Source organism: Nematolebias whitei, chromosome 18 (assembly GCF_014905685.2).
Source record: "Nematolebias whitei isolate Nwh7 chromosome 18, NemWhi1, whole genome shotgun sequence".
NCBI classification, from domain to species: Eukaryota; Metazoa; Chordata; class Actinopteri; order Cyprinodontiformes; family Rivulidae; genus Nematolebias; species Nematolebias whitei.
Genome location: NC_056515.1, coordinates 28,246,219 through 28,265,862, shown reverse-complemented (window position 1 = coordinate 28,265,862; position 19,644 = coordinate 28,246,219). Strand labels below are relative to the sequence as shown.

The window sequence follows — 19,644 nt, the reverse complement described above, 5'->3', positions numbered from 1 at the left end:
TATATATATATATATATATATATATATATATATATATATATATATATGAATCTAGTGCAGGGTTACTATTATTCAGGGTTATGCAACTGGTGGCCCGAGGGCCAAATCAGGCCCATGTGTGTGCTCAGTTCGGCCCATCAATGTGTTCATTTTTAAATAAAACTACATTTTAAATCGTAAAACAAACTTACTTAATGGGAATAACAGCTGGATATCTGGCCCCTAAGCTCTTGGCTTTGAGTAACTGTGGTCCCCTGAGCAATTTAGTTGAATAGCCCTGATCTAGTGTATGTTAGCTGAACCATATAAAGCTCTGTTACCTGTCGCGTCTTGTGTAGGAGTGATCCTTTCAGCAATCACAGCTTCTTCCGTTGCAGGAGCAGCCACTGCCTAAATATATAATAAAATAATAAACAAAACAAATAAAAGGAAGTTTGGCAATATTCTTTATACAAAAGAAATAACACTGTACCTCTTGTGGTGGGATGATAGATTCATTTAGACGGAATGTGACCTCTGTTTTTATGCTCTTTGCCCTCTCTTCTCTCCTCTTCTGCCTTTAAGTAACAAAGTGAACACATTCAGTACAATAACCAGTGAGTCATAAAGAAGGACACAAACACAAAACAATTTTTAATTGCCTCTTGCTGGGGGTGCAGCTGGCAGGGCTAGATGGTCTTCTAATGTCTTTGGTATCTCGATCGACTTTGAGCAACTGCAGCTGAGCGTACTCAGCATCACGACGCCACATTTCTGAATGAGTTAACTCTTCCATGGAAATAAGACGGGTCGTAAGAGCTGGAGGAACCACATGGGGCATCATCTGCAGTAAAGGCAAAATTCCAAACAGCTGACATTACAAGATGTAATGTGGCCAAATTTAAATCTCTTAAAGCAACGACAGGACTGCTTACCATTTTAGGTCCAGTATCAATGTGTAGAAGCTTAATCATAGGTGCTCCTGCCACTGGGGCTGAAACGATAGCAGGTCTAGAAACAACGGGTGATGACAGTTTAGGAAAGGTGATGTTGCTTTGTGAACTACCCTGCAACTGCAGCAGGCGAAGTCCCTGCACTGGTGTTTGTGGGAAGGTTGGGAAAGCAGGACGAAATTGACCTACAGACTCCTGCATCTGGGGCTGAGGGTTCCTGGGGGTTGGATTATGTAGAGGGTTAAAACTGAGATGTTTGGTTGCAGCTGAAAACACTTTTTTTTGTTCTCCACGTATCTTCTTTCCAGTGGCTTGATCCTTGTGTTTGTCCTTGGGCTGATAGGAGCCAAAGGTTTCATGGTTTGTAGTGTGCAGAGTGTGTGGAGCACTTTGTTGGAACATCACAGAAGGATGCAGTTTAAGTAACTTAAGGCCTAACACCTGAGGAGAAGAGTCATTCTGTGCACTGCTACTAGAAGGCAGTAGCACAGGGGGGCATTGAATAGCAGGACATGTGTCAGTAGTGGCCAGGAGGCCCTGTGAAGAGGGGATCAAGCTTTTCTTCTCCCTCTGCTGAACATATGGTGACTGTGCTTGGACAGAAAGTGGCTGCATCTCCTGAAGAAGAGAGAACTTGTAAGCGTTTGCGATTAAAGACAATATTTTACATGAAAAAGAACATTACACTTTTACCTGATAGCTCACACCTGCACCACTGGCACAGGAGAATATATTTTGTTTGGCATGATACTGGTTGGCTCCCGAGGGGATTTTGGTGGCGTTTTGCCTGACAGGTTGATCTGCCAACTCACATGATGTGACCAGATTAAACTGAGAGTCACTACGTCCTGGTTTGGGCGCACTTTCCTGTGTTTGAGGTGCAGCGGCAACAATAGTTTGAACAGGCGATACATTTGGTTCTGGGATGATTTTTGCAGGAGATGATGGCATTTTAGGTTGTGATGAGCTCATTCCAGGTGGAGCCACAGACGAGCTCTGCTGGGCTTGTTGAAGGTTGGAAAAAGAAGCTCCCAAAACTTCGCTCAGACTCATATAGTTGATGTGCTGCAAAAGAATACAGAGTTCGTAATAAGTTCACTTATTTTGTTTAAATAGTCTGTTATTACCTGCACCAGTCGGAATAAGTCTTCACCCAGGCGCTGCCTTGTTGGTGAAGTAACTGATGGTTGATTGAAGGAAGTTGAATCAGCAGTGGGTGCACCAGCTGTGGAGCTTTGTGGTTGGTGGTTTGGGGGATTCACAGCTGGATTAGGGAGATCCGCTCTACTTGAATCGGTAAATTCTGCTAAAAGAGTAGTTTTAGGCTGAGCAGCAGGAGGAGCAGGAGCTCCTGCGAGTTCAGGAGGACTTCTGTGGATTCAAAAACACAACAGAAAACTTCAGAACAGTTGCTTTTGTTGAAGAATCAGTTTACAGACTTGTAAACAACAAAAATCATTTTATAGCATGAAAAGACTTTAATATCTAATAAAGTCTCTATTTTGGCTCACAGTAAAAGCGTTCCTTCAGTAATTTACACCTTCATCTATAATTTCAAATTCAAAACTTACTTGGAGGAACTTGACATTCCTTCTACTCTTTCAGAGAAGTCAAGATCTTCAAGCTTTAAACTCTGAACAGAAAAATAATTCAACAGTTATTTCTGTCTTTGTAATAACCTGAATTCCACATGCGTCGACTAGGATTTAATCTGTTGGTATTAACCGTATCTGGTGTGCAGACATTTTTAGAGGTGTCCTCGTTGGAACCAGAAGACAACGCATCCAAATTCTTACTGTCACCACTTCTGTCTACAAAATCAGACACAGCAGTTATTATTATTTGTAATAAGAGACTAAGTGGTTTTTGTGATTTGACTTTTCCGCATACAGTACCTTCTTTTTCAGGCGTAACATCTAAGTCACTAAAAGACTGTTGTTGTGGACTGACACGTTCCTGTTGAGGATCTAAATTCAGCTGAAGCTCGTCTGATGGAAGAGGCATCCTCTGAAACGTCGGTTCCTCTGGTTCATCCATACAAGAAAAACTGCAAAGATAAAGAAACATTATTTTATAGAAATCCAGCCGACTCTCATGTTTACAAAAAATAAAATAAACCACTTTATGCAAAATTAACAATTCACAAATATTTGCAATTTCATTATGAATAAAATGATGGTGAAACTCTAGGTTGATACTAACACAGATGCGGAAAAACAGTAATTTGACTGATTAACAACAATAAACATTCACATTTTTAAATGTACAATTGCGTAATATTAGCAGTTCAATGCACTTTTTGACAAATACCTGCACACAACTATTTTCAATAATGCTAAATTAAAATAAAAACACAACAAAAAAGTAACTGTTTCAAATTACTTGTTAGCCAGGTACACCATTATTTACTGGATGACTTTTAATGTTTGATCATAAGTTTTTGTGAAAATAAAATTTCAATGCCAATAAATAGTCAGTTTCAGCACAAAGTAGAAAAGATGCAGCTATTTTTTAATTTTCATTTACCCTTTATTTATCCAGGTAGTCTCATTGAGCCACGAGAACTCATTTTCAAGAGAGACCTGTTTGGGGAGCAGATGGGGGTTAAGGGCCTTGCTCATGGGCCCAGGGTGGGGCGAATGAGGGTGGGGGCAGATGTGGGTGCTTCCCCTACCCCACCCACATTTTTGATGTTGTCGGTACCGGGGCTTGAACCAGCAATCTTCCGATCACAGGCCCACCTTCTCTAACCTCTGCGCCACCACTCCCCAGCTATGATTCACCAGATAAGAGTTCGTCACCCCCACACACTGATTATTTTGTAAAACAAAGACAGATTATTAGAAAGTTCTGATGAGGGCAAATATATCTGTGTACCCCAAATTGTGTACTTGCTGATACTGAACTATCACTGAGAGTTCAGTTACAGTGATATTTGCTAATATCTCCGTTTGTGTTTGTAAAGCAAAGGTTGAAAAGTTTAGAACACAGAACCATGCACACTAATAATCTACACAAAACTGAAGAGCACTTGGGGAACTCACACTTCGCCGTGTTGCAGATTATGATCTAGAGCAGTGATGGGAGTGTTAGCTGATCCAGGGTAGCCTGTGTCCACGCTGCTCTCCCTCTCCAGCTTCCTGTTCGCCTCAGGTTGCAGCACAGGGGCAACAGTCCATTGCATTTCAGGAACCTGGATGTGGGAACTGTAGCACTCAGTCTGGGGTGGAGAAGTGTACTTGTACTCCAACAAAATGAGTGAAGTGAGGATGGCAGGTGCTGAAGCTTTGACACGAATCACGACTCCTTCATCAGCTTCTCCCTCTTTAAAGTTCTTTTTACCACGGTGTCCCAGCAGCACCCTTCTATCAGCCCAACGCACCATCCACTCCAGCAGCCTGCTCAGCTCTGGAAACTGAGCCTCTAATTTAGGATCCAGGCCCTGCTGTAAGTCAGTCACAGCTTCAAAAGACACTGAAGACCCAAATATGAAGCTCTCAGAGGACTGCTCTGTGCTAAAAACCTTTTTGGCAGGGCTGGTTTCAGAACCAAGGACAGCTTCCTTGTTTCTTGTAGGTACACAGTTTTGCTGTCGGAGGCCAAACAAACCTTTCTGCTTCCCGGTTGTCAGTCCAGGATGAGAGCTGGCCCTGGAGTTGCAAGGTTCACTCCAAACGGAAGAAGTTTGCAGCTCAGGTTTTTCACTCCGTTTCACGGGTTTAAAGCAGCTACCAGCTCTGAACACTGGTGGAGCATTGCTCGTGTGTTTCCTCATGAGATGATGCTCTCCTTTTTGACGACGATGGATTGTAGAAAGTACATCAAATGTAAGAGAATGCAGCTCTCTCGCCCTCAGCTCAGAGCAGAAGCTCCTCAGCAAAGGTAACTCACTGCCAAAATCCCCTTCATCACTGTTATTCTTCTCTAGCAAATAGTAGAGGAAAAGCTCCAGGAAATTCAGATACTCCTCATCTTCAAGCTCAAACTCCCATGTGCCAATCACTGGTAGGGATGGCTGACCCGTCTTCCTGTCTTCAGTTTTGTCAACCTTCTCTTGAATGACATTTTTCAACTTCTTATTAACTTTCCCTTCTTTTTTTGTGCTTTTGTTCCTGAAAATAAAATCAGAGCACATAATAAAATACAGCACGTGTTTATAAGACTTCAAAATAAAAGTAGAGCAGCGTTTCCACTCTGCATACCTGGCTCTAAGGTGCTGTTCAGTAGAGACAGCCACAGATGTAGTCTCTGATGTGTCTATGTCACTGTACACTGGCTGAAAACCACCATCGGTTAGGGTGCTGGTGCTCATACTTGTACCCAGTGACAGCTGCCCCATCATGACTGTGTCATATTTCCTCCCCTTGTCCACTTCGTTCTCCTCTTTCTCCCACAGATGGAGAACAGGAGGGGCTAAGTGCCTCTGCAAACGTGCCAGATGTTTCCTCCTGTGTTTGTTTTTGTCTTGAATCAGGGTCATCATGGACTTGTTGGTTTCTTTTTTCTCTGCATCTGGAAAACATGAACAAATAATAATCAATCACACATAATCAGACTACCCGTGTTTTTTATAATATATTCAACTTTTCTTGCAATAAAAAAACTTTCAATCTTAGTTATTTATTTTTAAATATCAAATGCTTTCCTGAAACAGAGTAAAATCAAAACTTTCCCTTAAATCAATAAACAAGTTCAGGCGTTTAAAAAGTCTATTTGAAAATTTGTCTCATTTAGACAGAAATCAAAACACAGGAATTTCTCAAAAAACATATAAGAAAATTACATAAAAGAATTGTTTTTTAAGTGTGAAGCAAAAAGCAGTTAAATAAGATGGGCACAAGTCAGATAAAATTTAATTTTCTTTAAATACAACAAACTAGTTATAAAATATTCTATAAAATTTAGAAGCGTTTGTACCAAGAACATTGCACTGCTTCAATCTCTCCAGCAGTAATTTATATTTCTCTCTCAAAGGCACTCTGACAGACTCCTCCTCCTGTGGGAAGGCTTGCACAAGTGTGTCTGCCACCTATCAAAGAGTACAGTCAAATGTCAAAAAGTTCTCACTTAAGAGCAAAAATGACAGTATTTCTTTATACAATGCAGAATTTAATTAATCAAAACATTGTTACCACAGGCATAGGAGGTAGTTCAGACACCAGGCTAAGCATTATGTCTTGAAGAACTTCCTCGGCACTGAGAAAATGAGAGAAAGGCAGAAAACGACAAGCCCAGCAGAGAGCATCAACACAGGCCGAATTCACCTCTGAATCATCGCAGATCTAAGGAACACAGATATGGATAATTAAAATCAGTGGCAAAGATCGTTTTATATTTGCAATACACACATAAAACAGAGTGTGATACCTCTTCATCTCTTCCACGCTGTCTGGCAGCCTGATACCTCCTGCAATGAAGGGAGAGCTGATCCCTGACATGAAGCATCCAGCATAAAGCGCACAGCTCCCTGAAACAAACTTATAACAGAAAACACAACTGCAAATAAGCACAGAAAAATATTAGATATTTTACCATGATGTTCAAAATTAAGAAATGCAATGTTACTAATAGTGTGGATGATGTCGGAGTCCAGGCGACCGTCTTTATTAGGCCCTCGTCTAAAGTATCCATCCCTGGTGATCAGCTTCATCAGTCCTTCTGGGAAAGCCTTTTCCTCCTTATCAGCAGATGGATAGGAATACGTCTTCTTGATCTAAAAAAATAAATAAACCATTTATGAATATCATTCATTACATTCACAGTTGAGCACATTAATGTGTAAACTACACAACAAAAGCAACCACAATTTGACAGTTTTGTCTTTAATTCGTATTTCCTTTTCACATGAGAAACACCTAAAATTGTAGTTAAACAGAAAACTACAAGCACTTTAAAAAAAATGTGAATACTTGATTACAAATTTAACTCTTATTATACACTTATAAATCACAACTAGGAACATCACTTTTAGCAACAAACGAAGCCTTTAATTATCATAAATCCAATAAAAACACATCTTTTGGATTTTGGAAAGACAAACCTTGTGGAGAATATGTCTGGCACGGCGCAGACGACTGATGTACCACTGAGCTGCTGGATGGCAACAACGAGCAGACCTCAGAAGTAACAGTACTCTTTGGAGGACTCCAGACACTTTGTGACGACATGAAATTTCCTCAAATTGCCCCTTGGTCCCTATTTGATCCTGAACATGAAACACAGTGTTGCATCTTTTCATAGGAAAATGTATAAGTGTAAAAGTTAAAATGCTTTTGTAGTGTACCTGTGTGTTAGGAGAAGGCTGAGGGCAATAAAGAGGTGGAGAAGGTAGGTAAAGTCCAGTTGGCACCAGGGCAGGCAGGGAAGAACTCATGTTTTTGGCTTTTTCCAACAAAGAAGACAAAGGCAACGATATAACATCGACTCCTGCCATGACTGAAGCTTTCAGAATCTCTTGCACAGAAGCCCATAACATGTCCCAATCTTCTCCTTCCAAAGGATCTACAGAAATGGGTGCAACAAATTTAGATTTGAGTTATATGACCACATCATTCTCAAACTTATTTACACATGTGAGGTTCAACTAACCTGTTAAACTCTTGTCTTCATCTTTATCAGCACACTCTTGGGAGTCAGTTTTATTGCCAAGATGACTCCCCAGCTCAGCCTGAAAAATGCTTTCTGGTTGTAAAACCGTTGGCAGGTGGAGCTCTCTCCTCCTGACCCTGTCATGGAGATGTTCACAAAAACTGGTTATAGTTTGAAAGCAACTCTTATGGATGCAGTATCATCTCTCTTTGTTCGTTTGGTGGTTTTAAACCTACTGAGTGAAGTCACAACGTTCAGTGCAGTAACTGATATAGGCCAGACTCAGAGTGACAGCCGTCTTCCAGTCCCCGAGATGATAAGCCAACCACACAGCCTCAGGAAGCAGCCCCCCCAGCAGGAGCAGGTCCAGGGCATAGTCCACTGTCCAAACTTCTGACAGATGTTGCTGTCGAACTGCCTTAGCCGCATCCTCTTGGCACAGAGGCACCAAACGGCCAACGTTTGGGGCTGAAAAAACAAAGGCATTGATGTATTACCATAAAGCAACAGTAATAAATAAATAAAAAATTTAAACTGACAAGAAACGTTTGAAAACAAACTGTGAGGTAGAAGTAGCGGAGGCAGGACAGCCACATTATGAGCAGGCAGAATGAAGAGCGGCTGGTTGGTGAAATAAGAGGCCATGAATCTCCCAAGGGTCTGAACTACGGCACTGGCTGCATCGCTATGAAGATTCATTGGCAGCCAGGGGCAAGGAAGACGATCTGTTGAAGGGGATGAGGACAGGGACAGAATATGCATATATCTTTTTTTGTAGTAACTACTACTTCTTGCACAACCTGTAAATAGCCAGTAAAGCTGGATTTATGATGTCTCCAACGCGCATTATAGACACCTGGAGAGGACAGGACACAAATCTGCACTCCCAAAGGGTTCCAATGTCAGTTTTTAACAAGTTGATATTCCCACTTTCTTAACAAATGTGGTTAAAAAAGGAAAAATGCCATTATTTTGATGTATTTTTCTCACTTGTTACTTCTGTTTCTGACATTTGTCAAAGGTAAAGCCAAAGAAAACACTTTATATATTGTGTTTCTGAGGAGAAATGGTCTAAAAGTGTTTATCATTATCACATGTACCTTTACGGCAGCTGCTGGCTTTTCAATAGGAAAAAATTATATATTTGATTCGAAGCAAAACACATTGAGTTCATAACCTTGTCATTACAGTGAGAAATAGCATCAGACTTGTTTGTGCAGCTCTAAACATTGGTTTGCCAAGACCTTGAGTTATTTAAACGGTCAGTCTTATTTGTATGGAGCAAAAGTTCATCTAGACAGTATTAACATACACTTTGAGATACTATTGATTATCATAGAGTAAAAATTACTTTACAATCTGTACATAAATTCCTTTTTCGCACACTAGTGCCAAAAGTTTCAAACTTTCCGTTTGAATGATAATAAAAATGCAGAAATCAGATTAAACACATTAAAACATCTAAATAATGTATATTTGTAGAAAATCCGACTAACTTTCCCAGTTGAGTTTCAGGTTATTCATAACCAGAAGAAAATCTTTATTAAGAGGAGGGTTTATAGTCTACATAAAGGTCTAACATGGATTAATATTGTGGGTGCTTTTTCACAATTATGTTTGTGTGCTCATCACCAAAAAGGTTTAACAAAGGTCTCTGGTTCAGATTTTTTAAATACGGTAATTAAACATGTGTTGTGTTGTTTTTGGCTCAGTAATGCACATATTCAATGTTATTAAACAGAAAGATGTATGCATGTATACATGGATGGATGTAGTATAAGTGGATACACTAACTTCAGGAGCTAAATTCAAACACTAAAAAAAATGTTATTCATGACCAACCTGTTATGGAAGTCAGACTGTCAATCTGGTTCCCAGCACGAAGCAAAATCAGCTGTGCCATGTGGTCCCCAAACTCTTGGGCTTCCTTCAAACGGTACTGGGACAGCAGACTATAAAGGAGCGCCAGACAAAGCCTCGTCTCCTGGAAGACGCTTCGTTTACTACCTAACAGGAAGACAATTGATTATTATTAAGATAACCTAACATGTAAAAGAGTACTTTGATTTGTTTGGAGTGGTTTAAATTTTACTTTTGCAGGCCTCTTCACAGATTTGTAAACGCCATGCTTCTGCACTTTTTGGGTACAAACCACACAGGAAAAGATGTTCGCCTAAAAAGACAAGAGGGAAATTTCAAGTTAAACAGCAATGTGTGCAATTACATCTACAAAGTCTTCTCTGAAAACTCTGCTTGGGGTTGAAACTGAGAGAGTGGGGTATGTTTAGACACTTCACACTTTGATTTGATTAGAGGGCTGTGTTGTAATGATAAAACAATTATAGATGCATTTTGACTATTTGCATACTTTCAATTAATGTACTTCCAGTCAAATAGTGTATCTTGCTCAGTCATCTTGTGCATGTGTCTGTTATGTGCATGCCACAGTCAGGACTGTCCACACTTCTGAGTAACACCTATTGTGTCCCTCAGTATTATGTTTTTAAATGCAATTAAATAGAACATTATTGTTTAACAAATGATTCAGAATCTTGCCTGAAAATAGATTTTACTCTCCACTTCTATTGAAATACCAATTAAGAAATAATGCACATATTATATCTTCTATATTTATTAATACACCTACATAAACACCCAATAACAGTTTGTAACTGTTTTCTGGTGCAAACCTGCATAACTCAGCAGTGAATGGCCCTCCTCTAGACTTTGTCCTGTAGCCTGCAGAGCTGTTTGGATTTGGGACATGATGACAGACAACATTTGATCTTCCTCTTCCCAGCCATCACAGCCTTTGAACCTTTTCAGTTCTTCTGCATACTGCTGAGTTATATTATAGACCAGCTGCCATACTCCCAGCAATCTAAAACAAAGAGAAAACACCACAGTTGTCAAGTTTTGAGACAACTAAATTCAAGAGTCACCACATAGCATGTCTGATATCACTTCAAATTATTTGCTTAATGAATACAAAGTAAAAATAGACTGTCTTTACCTGCTAGAGGGTCGATGAGGAACAGGTAGAGCCCGATGTGTAGAAACAGATTTTTCTGTGTTCTCATTTTGTAGCAGATGTACCTGATATACATCTGAAGGCCAGACATGTGGCTGAGAAGGAGTTACTTCCTCCTCAGAAGACCTGTAAATTCTTTGATGTAGGCTATAGGCACGGTCAAGAGAATCAGTGACCAGCTGCAAGATGTTTATGATTCTGGACAGACTTTGAGATGATACGAGACAGTGCCCAGTCTGGTAGGAGTCAGGGTGAGGGGTTAGCAGAAGGTGTACAATACATTTACTAAACTCCACCAACAACCCCAAGCAGCACAGCTCAGCAGATGAAGCCCTATCCCAGGGAAGGAATGAAAGAAGGGATTTGATGAGATGCAGGAGGCAAGCAAAAGTGGAGTGATTCTTTTCTCCTGTGTGGACCGTGGAGCTGGGCAGCAAATGGAGCAAAGCAGCAAATCGAACTACACAGCGGAGTGTATGCTTCATCAAAGAAAATCTGTGTTCAACAGCATTTCCCAGTGACATGCCAAAAGCCCAAGCTGTTAACAGCCTACTCTGGATCCTTCCTAACTCCTGCTGAAGAGGAATCTTCTCAGATTCAACAAAGTCTTTATAAATTGGGTCAGCAAGAAATGCAGGGTCATTACAAGTTTCCATGGCATGAAGAGTGTCAAACATGGAGGCAAACTCCAAACGACCTCCTTCCTCCATATGAGAACCAGCAGGAAGTCCTTCTAAATCAGACTCATCCTCAAAGAAGGCCTAGGAAAGCACACAAATAAACTAATGTAAACAAACATCATGTAAGAATAAAGTTTTTTAACCATCAGCCATGATACGTCACAACACTTTAAATTCACTTTCAGACAAATTCTAGAAATGTTTCCATAATATTAAATTGTAATGACCTGCATGCTTTCAAGAAGCTCCTTGGTGCCACCCAAAGTCTGCTGGTCCTGCAGGAAAAGTGGCAACTTGGATGCATCTGTGTCCACTGAAATGGCTGAGTCTGAGAATTTGGGCCGACATGTAACAGCAGGGTTGAACTCATCAAGGGTGATGTCCAGGTTCAAGCAAGATACAGACTCCAACCAAGCCTTCACGTGAACCTGAAAATACTGGAAGTGAGTGAACTACTATACAACCAAGAAAAAATTGTAAACAATATAGCCATATAGTGAGAATGTTTCTTTTAAAATCTGTTTTCTTGTCAAAATGATCTGGTTAATCACCCGTGATTTATCTAGTTTGCAGCTGGCCTTCTCAAGATCTTTGCTAACATCTTTTAGAAGAGTCTTTAGGAACACAGCAGGAGAAGGCGTGTCGAGGACTCTCATAACTGTGGCCATGTAGCCATCAGACACAATCAGATACAACAGTCGTGGGTGCCACGTCACAGAATACCGCTGCCTCAGGATGTCACGCACAGACATGCTCGAGCTGGACAGGGAGGCTTCGCCTTTCACTGCAGACACTGGCAGTCTGCAAAGTGCACAGACATCACACATTTTATTCTAGATTTCCATTTCATTTCCTACTTTAGGTTAAAATTATAAGTAAAACAATCATTAGAAAAGACTGGATGAAAAAGATTTAGGAACAAAAAAATAAGAAACTGTCAAATCAAACAAATATATAACTACAAGTCAAATGAGTTTACCTGTAAGTGACCAGTGGGTGCAAGGGTAGGAACTGTGCAGGACCAAAGTCAACATTGCAACCAGAGCTTGTTAAAGTCAGAAGTCCCCCTAGACGAGCCAACATCAGAAGGGAGCCTCTTTTCAAGACGCAAGCCAAGAAAAGGCCTCCAGGTGACCAGCAGATACTGCCCACCCAGTATGACCTTAAAGAGAAAATATGTTACAATTTAACAAGAACACAAACATTCTCTTTTTCTAACAACAACAGGATACTGGTACTTGTAATTTGTAGCTACGTCTTGATGAAACATGTTGGAAGTTTGATTTTGGCCATAAAATGTGAAGAAAGTTCTTTTTTTCTTTCGTTATACCAGGATATGAACATGTAGTGCTGCACTCATTCCTTGGTTTTGACTTTCCACATGTGGTTGTTTGACAAATGCAAAATGACAACATCTCTGGTTAAGTTTATTTTTGCACACTCACCTTATATATTTAGATGGAATATCAGCTTTCTTACTTCCACATCCACCAAGGCCACTTGATATTGTGGTAAAGTTCTGTGTGCTCACAAACAGAATCTGTGTAGCCTGTATTTAAAACAAGGTACAATATGTTTTTTTTACTGTTTTAACAATCAAATATTCTGAACTAAACAGATCAAGAAGTTGCAAATGAACTAGAAAGGCCATATTCTCACCATGGGCTTTCTCTGGTTCAAGACAATGGCTAACAGTTGACCATCTGGGGAGAAGGCTGGTACCAAGGCCCCTCTTGACTTCACCGGGTGACATAGTGGGCTGAGATGAGACATGGAGCATGTCTTGGTAGCCCACTGTATGTTGTAACCAGCAGAACTAAAAGAAAAAATGCTCACATTTAAAAAGAATAAGACATAAAACTCAGTGTGGCACTGACGTAGACCTGTTCACTCACCCCATCCTCACATGGCCTTCTTTCCACCGAATTTTAAGAACAGTGATTAGAAGCTGATTCCCAGATGTGAAAACAAAGGCTGACAAGCAAACGTCACCCATAACCTAAGAAATTATGAAAAAACTTATTATGCTATTAGCTATAATGCCTACATATTATAGGTGTTGCTCTCTAAAATCAAGTCATAAATTGAGATAGTGCACAAATATATATGTTATTTAGTATGTAGACCTCTGTCTTGACAAAGATGGTGTGCTGAGATGCTTCTTTATCTTGTGAAGAAGGCAATACGGTCTCTTCAAGAGGCTGTATATGCACCCAGTGTCCCTTGACAGGGCCATCTCGTAGACCTGTGAGGTCTCTCACATCTGTACACTCCCACAGGAGCACTTGGCCAGTTATAGCTACCAGGAGCACACGCATCCCATCACATGAAACCTGAAGAGACAACTTTGTAGAGTTCTCTGTGAAAAAGCAGACATATTTAATTTAAAAATTAGTGAGTCAATGACATGCAAAAAAATACAAATTAGTTATTATTATACTAATGATAGAAGTAAAAAGTAAATTTCAAGTTGAGATTTCACCTTTACATGTTTTTTAACTGACAGGATTGGATTTGATGACTGCTATGTTTATATATGACACCACATGTTAAAAATGTAAACAAACTGACCAAAAAAATAACCAGCAGGTCAGACTATTTTCAAATTAGTTGTCAGATTCAAGGTCTAAACATATACAGTGCAAACCTTTAGTTGAGGATACTATCTGAGCTACTTCAGGGACTGCTGCAGAAGTTTTTAATAAATCTTTATCCCTGTTCCACAGAAATAGTTCTCCTGACACCAAAAGTCCACACAGCCACATCCCTGGAAAACACCAACAGTTATGTACAATCCAACATGACAATATTGTTTTTAATTTGTTTTTAACAAAATACTCTCACCATTATGGGATGAAGCCATTATCACCACATTGTTCAGCAAATGATGAAGTTTAGGTGTCTTCTTCTTGGTGCGACCAGACACCATGTTGATCTCACTGATCCGTTTATCATCTAACAGAAACACAGACTCCTTCTCCTGAGGAGTAATGGCACAGTTCAATTGTTTTCTCAAAGATGACTAGTACATGTGGTAATCTAGTGGTTATTTTTCAATAGTTGACACCTCTCACCTGCCCGAGCCAGCAGAATCGCGGCCATGGTTTCTTCCGTTTGATACTTGATGACAAAATAACTTCCAACTTCAGCTCCATGTTTATTAATCTCTACCTACTGATGATGCAAAAAGTCTACCTGGATAGTCATGTATTCATTAATAAATGTGTAAATGGGCTTTGATAATAAGTTAAATGTACTAATAACATTAAAGTTTGCGTTATTAACAGAAGACAGACTTAATAACCTCACAAAAAAAAACAAAAAAACAACGAAACATTACCTCAGTTATCCGCACCGTTGTTGTAGCGTTAGCTTCCTAGCTAAAAGTGTATACAGTAGGCGAACTGTTCACTAAAAATCATAACTTGACTAATTAAACAACACTCGCCATAGTCACAGGTAAAATCATTTGAGATTAGGGCAAGCGTGTAAAAGAAGCACTGATATTAAATATTTTATCGTAAAGAAAATATACGCTTCATTTGAAAGTATCATTTCCCATGATCCTCTAGGAGGAAGCTCCAGTCCGTTGCCGTAGAAACGTAACCGGAAGTCGTAAGTTTTTTTTTTTAAGAATTTTATTAACAACAAAAGCAGAACAACGGAACAATGAGGGACAAAAAAAATGTGTCTCGTCTACAAACTGACAACTTTTATAACAAACAATTATATCTTTGCAAGACCCAGAACTTGTGTTAATAAATCTATTCGTTAATCTTAATTCTTTATTATTATCATTGCTGTTCAGCACTTTGCTTATTATGATTGAAGAGTTTCTGGGGTCAAAGGCAAGACTTGTTTTACAAAAGAGTACAAAACTCCCAAAATGAGATACATTTTTTTTAAACTAAACAAAGTAACCACACTGGAAATAATGAACTAAAAAATGGGGTGGGGGACTAAAACAAGACAAAAGAATCATGACGAAAAACCATTCATTCATTCAACCTTTATTTATACAGGTTAATCCCATTGAGTCTTGTGGACTCATTTGCAAGAGTGACCTGATTTTAACAAAGAGTGATAAAAATACTGGGCATCAAAGACAACAATAGACAACCATGAAGGATGCGTACATTTATTATTATTTTTTAACAAGTGAAAATAAAATGGTAATTAAAAGGATATACCAGAAGAGATAAAAAAAAAGAGCTACAAAGCATTGCAAGAGGGTTAAGTATTGGACAAATAAACAAAGAAAAGTAAATGCAAATGAATTAATCATATAAAATAATCACATAAATGTATTTATTTATTTTACCTTTATTTAACTCAATGAGATCAGAAACCTCTTTTTCAAGGGAGGTCTGAGCCTAAAGGCAGCCTGACCATGCCTTTGTGCATGTAAAATAAACGAGGCTCAAATAGTCCTATATATGAAACACAGTTGCATAGTGAAACTTGGCCAAAATTTCAGAAAACCACATTTGCAAGAACTATCAATACAATATGTAAATGACTTCAAAAAGGTAGAGGATTTACAGGAAATCATTTGATATTTTTTGCCTCATCGCCTTTCATTTTGTAAATATTTATTTTATACAAAGAAAATTTGGTGAAAATGTAATAAAGAATGATTAATTTCTGCCCATTTATTGATTTAAAGTGATATTTGAATAGCATTTTATTTTATCATTTCACCAGTGATTGTCTAAGTTTAAATTCTTGTAGATAGTAAAAATGCTTCTTTTTCCCCCTATTGTCCTGAATGATGTTGCACAAGCATTTTTTTGCCAGCAGATGGCAAAATGCTACAACAGGATTGCATTTTTAAACATACAATAAATGAAATTAATTCTGATAGAAGATGGCTAAATCTCAGCTGCAGAAAGAGTGGCATATGGTACTTTTTATATTTCATCTCCTTCAGGTCACTCTTAACTAGGTCATTTTTCTCTAAGGTGTTTGCAACCTTATCTGAATATTTGTGTGCAGTAAGTGATCTTTCTCACCATTAACGTGCTTTGAGATAACTCTTAAGTTTATTATTGCCTTGTTACATGGAGTTATTATGTCTGCCTTTAGGCCCCTGCTGGTATTTAATTACCCCTGCAGCCTCTCAGCATTTCATCATGATGAAGATGACGTCTGCTGTTGCCTGTAGGTGGAAGAGAGGACTTCATCAGAGCATAATTGGTTCATTTGCCACCGCCTGCCAGCTGCAGATGGAGCACTTTATTTCTGTCACTTCCAGGTTCCCACTCAAAAAAGCATTGTGAGAGGGAGAACTTGACATCCTGAGATGGAAACGAGGATCCCAAAAAATTGTAATAATCTGACTTTTGTGAAGCATGTTTTTTTTATTCATTCATTATTCCATTTTAACACAATGTTCAAATAATTACTGTCACCATGGTTGACAATTTTTGGTAAATTATCTGATTAGGTTCCCTGCATATTGGTTTAGGATTTTTGGTAATTACATGTTTTAGACACTGATTAGATTTATTTGTAATTTCCAGCTCTTTGATGCTTTGATTTCATCAGTTTGTCCACATAATTCTATTTATCTAATGCTGCTTTACTAAATACTAAGACTGACTCTTCTTACTTTACATGTAATTATTTTGAGGCTTATCTCCCATCTCTAATCTTTCACATGCACAATCAGCATTAGAACATCAGTTGGCATGGTAACCTCATTTGCCATCTGCAGGCCCCATTCATGCTGAAAAATGACACTCGGGGAAGCTGTCAAGAAGCAGTTGAGTATTCTTCAACAACAGAGGGTCAGAGTGTCTGCAGCAAATCTCAGTGCTTTGGAGTGTGTTCAGCTGTCATTGTTTGAAGATTACAAATAGATGTTTTTGAAGGATTTGATAGAGGTTGAATTCATCACGTTTTTGACATTTTTTTTGTGTGGGATGGTGCATGATCAGAGTGCAAGATTGTGTGCCAAGGACTGACAAATGTATAAGGTGTTTTATGATGTTCAGGTTTTGTGGATGAAAACTGACTTTAGAAATATAGGTTGACGTCACAAAAGCTAAAATTGACAATTAATACAGGAAACCATGAATTTAGTCAGGATTTTAGAGAGTTTGGAATGGACCAAACATTTTGAACATTTAGAATGTCCATCCATCATCTTTACACACTTCTCCCTTTTTGGGTCACAGGGCAGTTGATGCCTATCTCCAGCAGTCACTGTGCAGCAGGTGAGGTTCAACCTGGACAGGTGGCAAGTCTATCACAGAGACACGGAGACAAATAAGACAAACAACCATTCACACTCACTCATATCAGAGTACAAAGAGAAAACTCACTTCTGCACAGGGAGGACATGAAAACACACAGAAAGGCTGAGAGACAAACCTGCCACCTTCTTGCTTTGAGGCAACAGCTCTAGCTACTTTTATTATTAATATTTAGAACAAGTACCACATGGTGCAATGCTTACTTTTTGAAAGATTCAATAAGATGATTGATAAATATCAGTGAGTGTGTACAAGAGTGTCAATAATCCATTCATCCGACTATCCATCCATTTCCCTTTGCTTGTTTTGGAGTTGGTTTGCGATGTCAGCAGCCCAAGCAGGGAGGAAGCCCAGACATTTTTTTCACAACCAGCTCTTCTTTAAGGATTCCCAGGTGTTTCTAAACCAGCAGAGAGACCTATAGCCTCCCTAAAATGTCCTGAGTGTTCCTCAGGGTCTTCTCCCAATCGGTCATGCACAGGAAACCTCAGAGAGGTGTACAAGGGGCATCCTTACCAGATGCCCAAACTACCACACCTGTCTCCTGTCGATATGTAAGGGGCTGCAAGTCTCTCTTGGATAACTCAAATATTCACCCTACCTCTAAATCAATAGCTATTTTAGTCGATAATTGTTTCCAATCTTAGCAAAGCTAATTGGCAAATAGATTTACCTGTTTAGAAAAAAAAAAGAAGATTTGAAAGAGCAATCAAAGTCCTTCCAGGTCTCTGATGGATTAAAGCTGTAAAGTATGAAATCAAACATAAATGGGTATAAAATTTGTCGTCATTATCGGCATTGTTTTTATGTCTATATTCTGATTTACTTCATTTTGTATTTTGCTTTGTGTGTTATTGTTTTGTCTGTACAGCACTTTGGTTGGCCTTGTTGCTGTTTTAAGTGCTTTATAAATAAAGTGGTATGGTATGGTAAAATTGTTTAGTCTGTAGTTTTCCATTAATATTGAATGCAATTCTGAAATGCGGGTCCACACTCAGTGTAAACAAAGCACATGTTCACTTGACTAAATTAAAAACCACAAGGAAGCTTGAGTCACATAACTGATCTACGGACGGTTGGCTTCAGTTTGTGTTGGTAAACAGGATGTTTAGTAAAATTAACGTTCGAGTGCTTTTCAGTCAGGATCTGCTTCGCCAAATCCGAGGCCCACGGTCTTGAGCTGGAAAAGGGTTGAGTGCCCTCTCTGGGTCAGCGAGGACATCCTGCTCCAAGTGGAGGAGTTTAAGTATCTCTGGGTCTTGTTCATAAATGCGGGGAAAAAAGGAGTGTGAGATCGATAGGCGGATAGGTGTGGCATCAGCAGTGAAGCGGGTGCTGTACCGGTCTGTCGTGGTGAAGAGAGAGCTGAGTCAAAAGACAAAGCTCTCGATTTACCAGTCGATCTACGTTCCTACCCTCATCTATGGTCATGAGCTTTGGGTTGTGACAAAAAGAACGAGATCACGGATACAGGTGGCTGAAATGTTTTCTCCGCAGAGTGGCTCTCACTTAGAGATAGGATGAGAAGCTCGATCATCTGGCAGGGACTCAGAGTAGAGCCGCTGCTTCTGCACGTCGAGAGGAGCCAGTTGAGGTGGCTCGGGCATCTGTTTAGGATGCCTCCTGGACGCCTCCATGGTGAGGAGTTCCTGGCACGTCCCACCGGGAGGAGACCCAGAGGAAGACCCAGGACACGCTGGAGGGACTATGTTTCTCAGCTGGCATGGGAACGTCTTGGGATTCTCCCAGAGGAGCTGGCCCAAGTGGCTGGGGAGAGGGAAGTCTGGGCCTCCCTTAGGCTGCTACCCCCGTGACCGGACCCCTGAAAAGCAGAAGAAAATGGACGGATGGATGGATGGATGCTTTTCAGTCATATTTTCATAGATTAACACACACACACATGGTATTTGGCAGCTGGTCACGCATTTGCTCACAAACTGAGTTTAAAGACATTAACCTTCAAAATGGAAAAGTATTGTGTGTGTTTTGTTTGTTTCATTTTGTTGAACAGTCTTTTTGACTTTGCAATGAAAGCCTATAATTTCTCAATCAGCAGACAATAGACAGAAACTGACTCAAAAAACATTGAATCGTTTCTCAGCAGAAAGCAGAAGGTACGTAACTTGTGGTGAACCATTGAACTCATCAGGCCATAA

The 19,644-nt window shown here is 39.6% G+C and overlaps 1 protein-coding gene across 1 annotated transcript in view; it reads right to left on the bottom strand.

Annotated features, from left to right (window-relative positions):
- Positions 1-14,386, bottom strand: part of cplane1 (ciliogenesis and planar polarity effector 1) — a 24,798-nt gene extending 10,412 nt beyond the window's left edge. Inside the window, exons 1-34 of the mRNA XM_037692674.1 lie at positions 14,306-14,386; positions 14,076-14,211; positions 13,879-13,998; positions 13,358-13,590; positions 13,127-13,230; positions 12,891-13,047; positions 12,677-12,780; positions 12,211-12,393; positions 11,783-12,032; positions 11,459-11,659; positions 10,534-11,312; positions 10,211-10,401; positions 9,613-9,693; positions 9,363-9,527; positions 8,081-8,245; positions 7,757-7,988; positions 7,521-7,657; positions 7,216-7,433; positions 6,973-7,137; positions 6,498-6,645; positions 6,300-6,409; positions 6,065-6,214; positions 5,850-5,961; positions 5,135-5,444; positions 3,977-5,044; positions 2,828-2,979; positions 2,658-2,743; positions 2,504-2,565; positions 2,060-2,303; positions 1,626-1,997; positions 915-1,550; positions 642-823; positions 473-557; positions 321-390 (exon numbers count right to left, since the gene is read on the bottom strand). Coding sequence (XP_037548602.1) covers positions 321-390; positions 473-557; positions 642-823; positions 915-1,550; positions 1,626-1,997; positions 2,060-2,303; positions 2,504-2,565; positions 2,658-2,743; positions 2,828-2,979; positions 3,977-5,044; positions 5,135-5,444; positions 5,850-5,961; positions 6,065-6,214; positions 6,300-6,409; positions 6,498-6,645; positions 6,973-7,137; positions 7,216-7,433; positions 7,521-7,657; positions 7,757-7,988; positions 8,081-8,245; positions 9,363-9,527; positions 9,613-9,693; positions 10,211-10,401; positions 10,534-11,312; positions 11,459-11,659; positions 11,783-12,032; positions 12,211-12,393; positions 12,677-12,780; positions 12,891-13,047; positions 13,127-13,230; positions 13,358-13,590; positions 13,879-13,998; positions 14,076-14,211; positions 14,306-14,386 — 7,489 coding nt within the window. The remainder of the gene's footprint in view (positions 1-320; positions 391-472; positions 558-641; positions 824-914; positions 1,551-1,625; positions 1,998-2,059; positions 2,304-2,503; positions 2,566-2,657; positions 2,744-2,827; positions 2,980-3,976; positions 5,045-5,134; positions 5,445-5,849; positions 5,962-6,064; positions 6,215-6,299; positions 6,410-6,497; positions 6,646-6,972; positions 7,138-7,215; positions 7,434-7,520; positions 7,658-7,756; positions 7,989-8,080; positions 8,246-9,362; positions 9,528-9,612; positions 9,694-10,210; positions 10,402-10,533; positions 11,313-11,458; positions 11,660-11,782; positions 12,033-12,210; positions 12,394-12,676; positions 12,781-12,890; positions 13,048-13,126; positions 13,231-13,357; positions 13,591-13,878; positions 13,999-14,075; positions 14,212-14,305) is intronic.
- Positions 14,387-19,644: the final 5,258 nt, after the last annotated feature.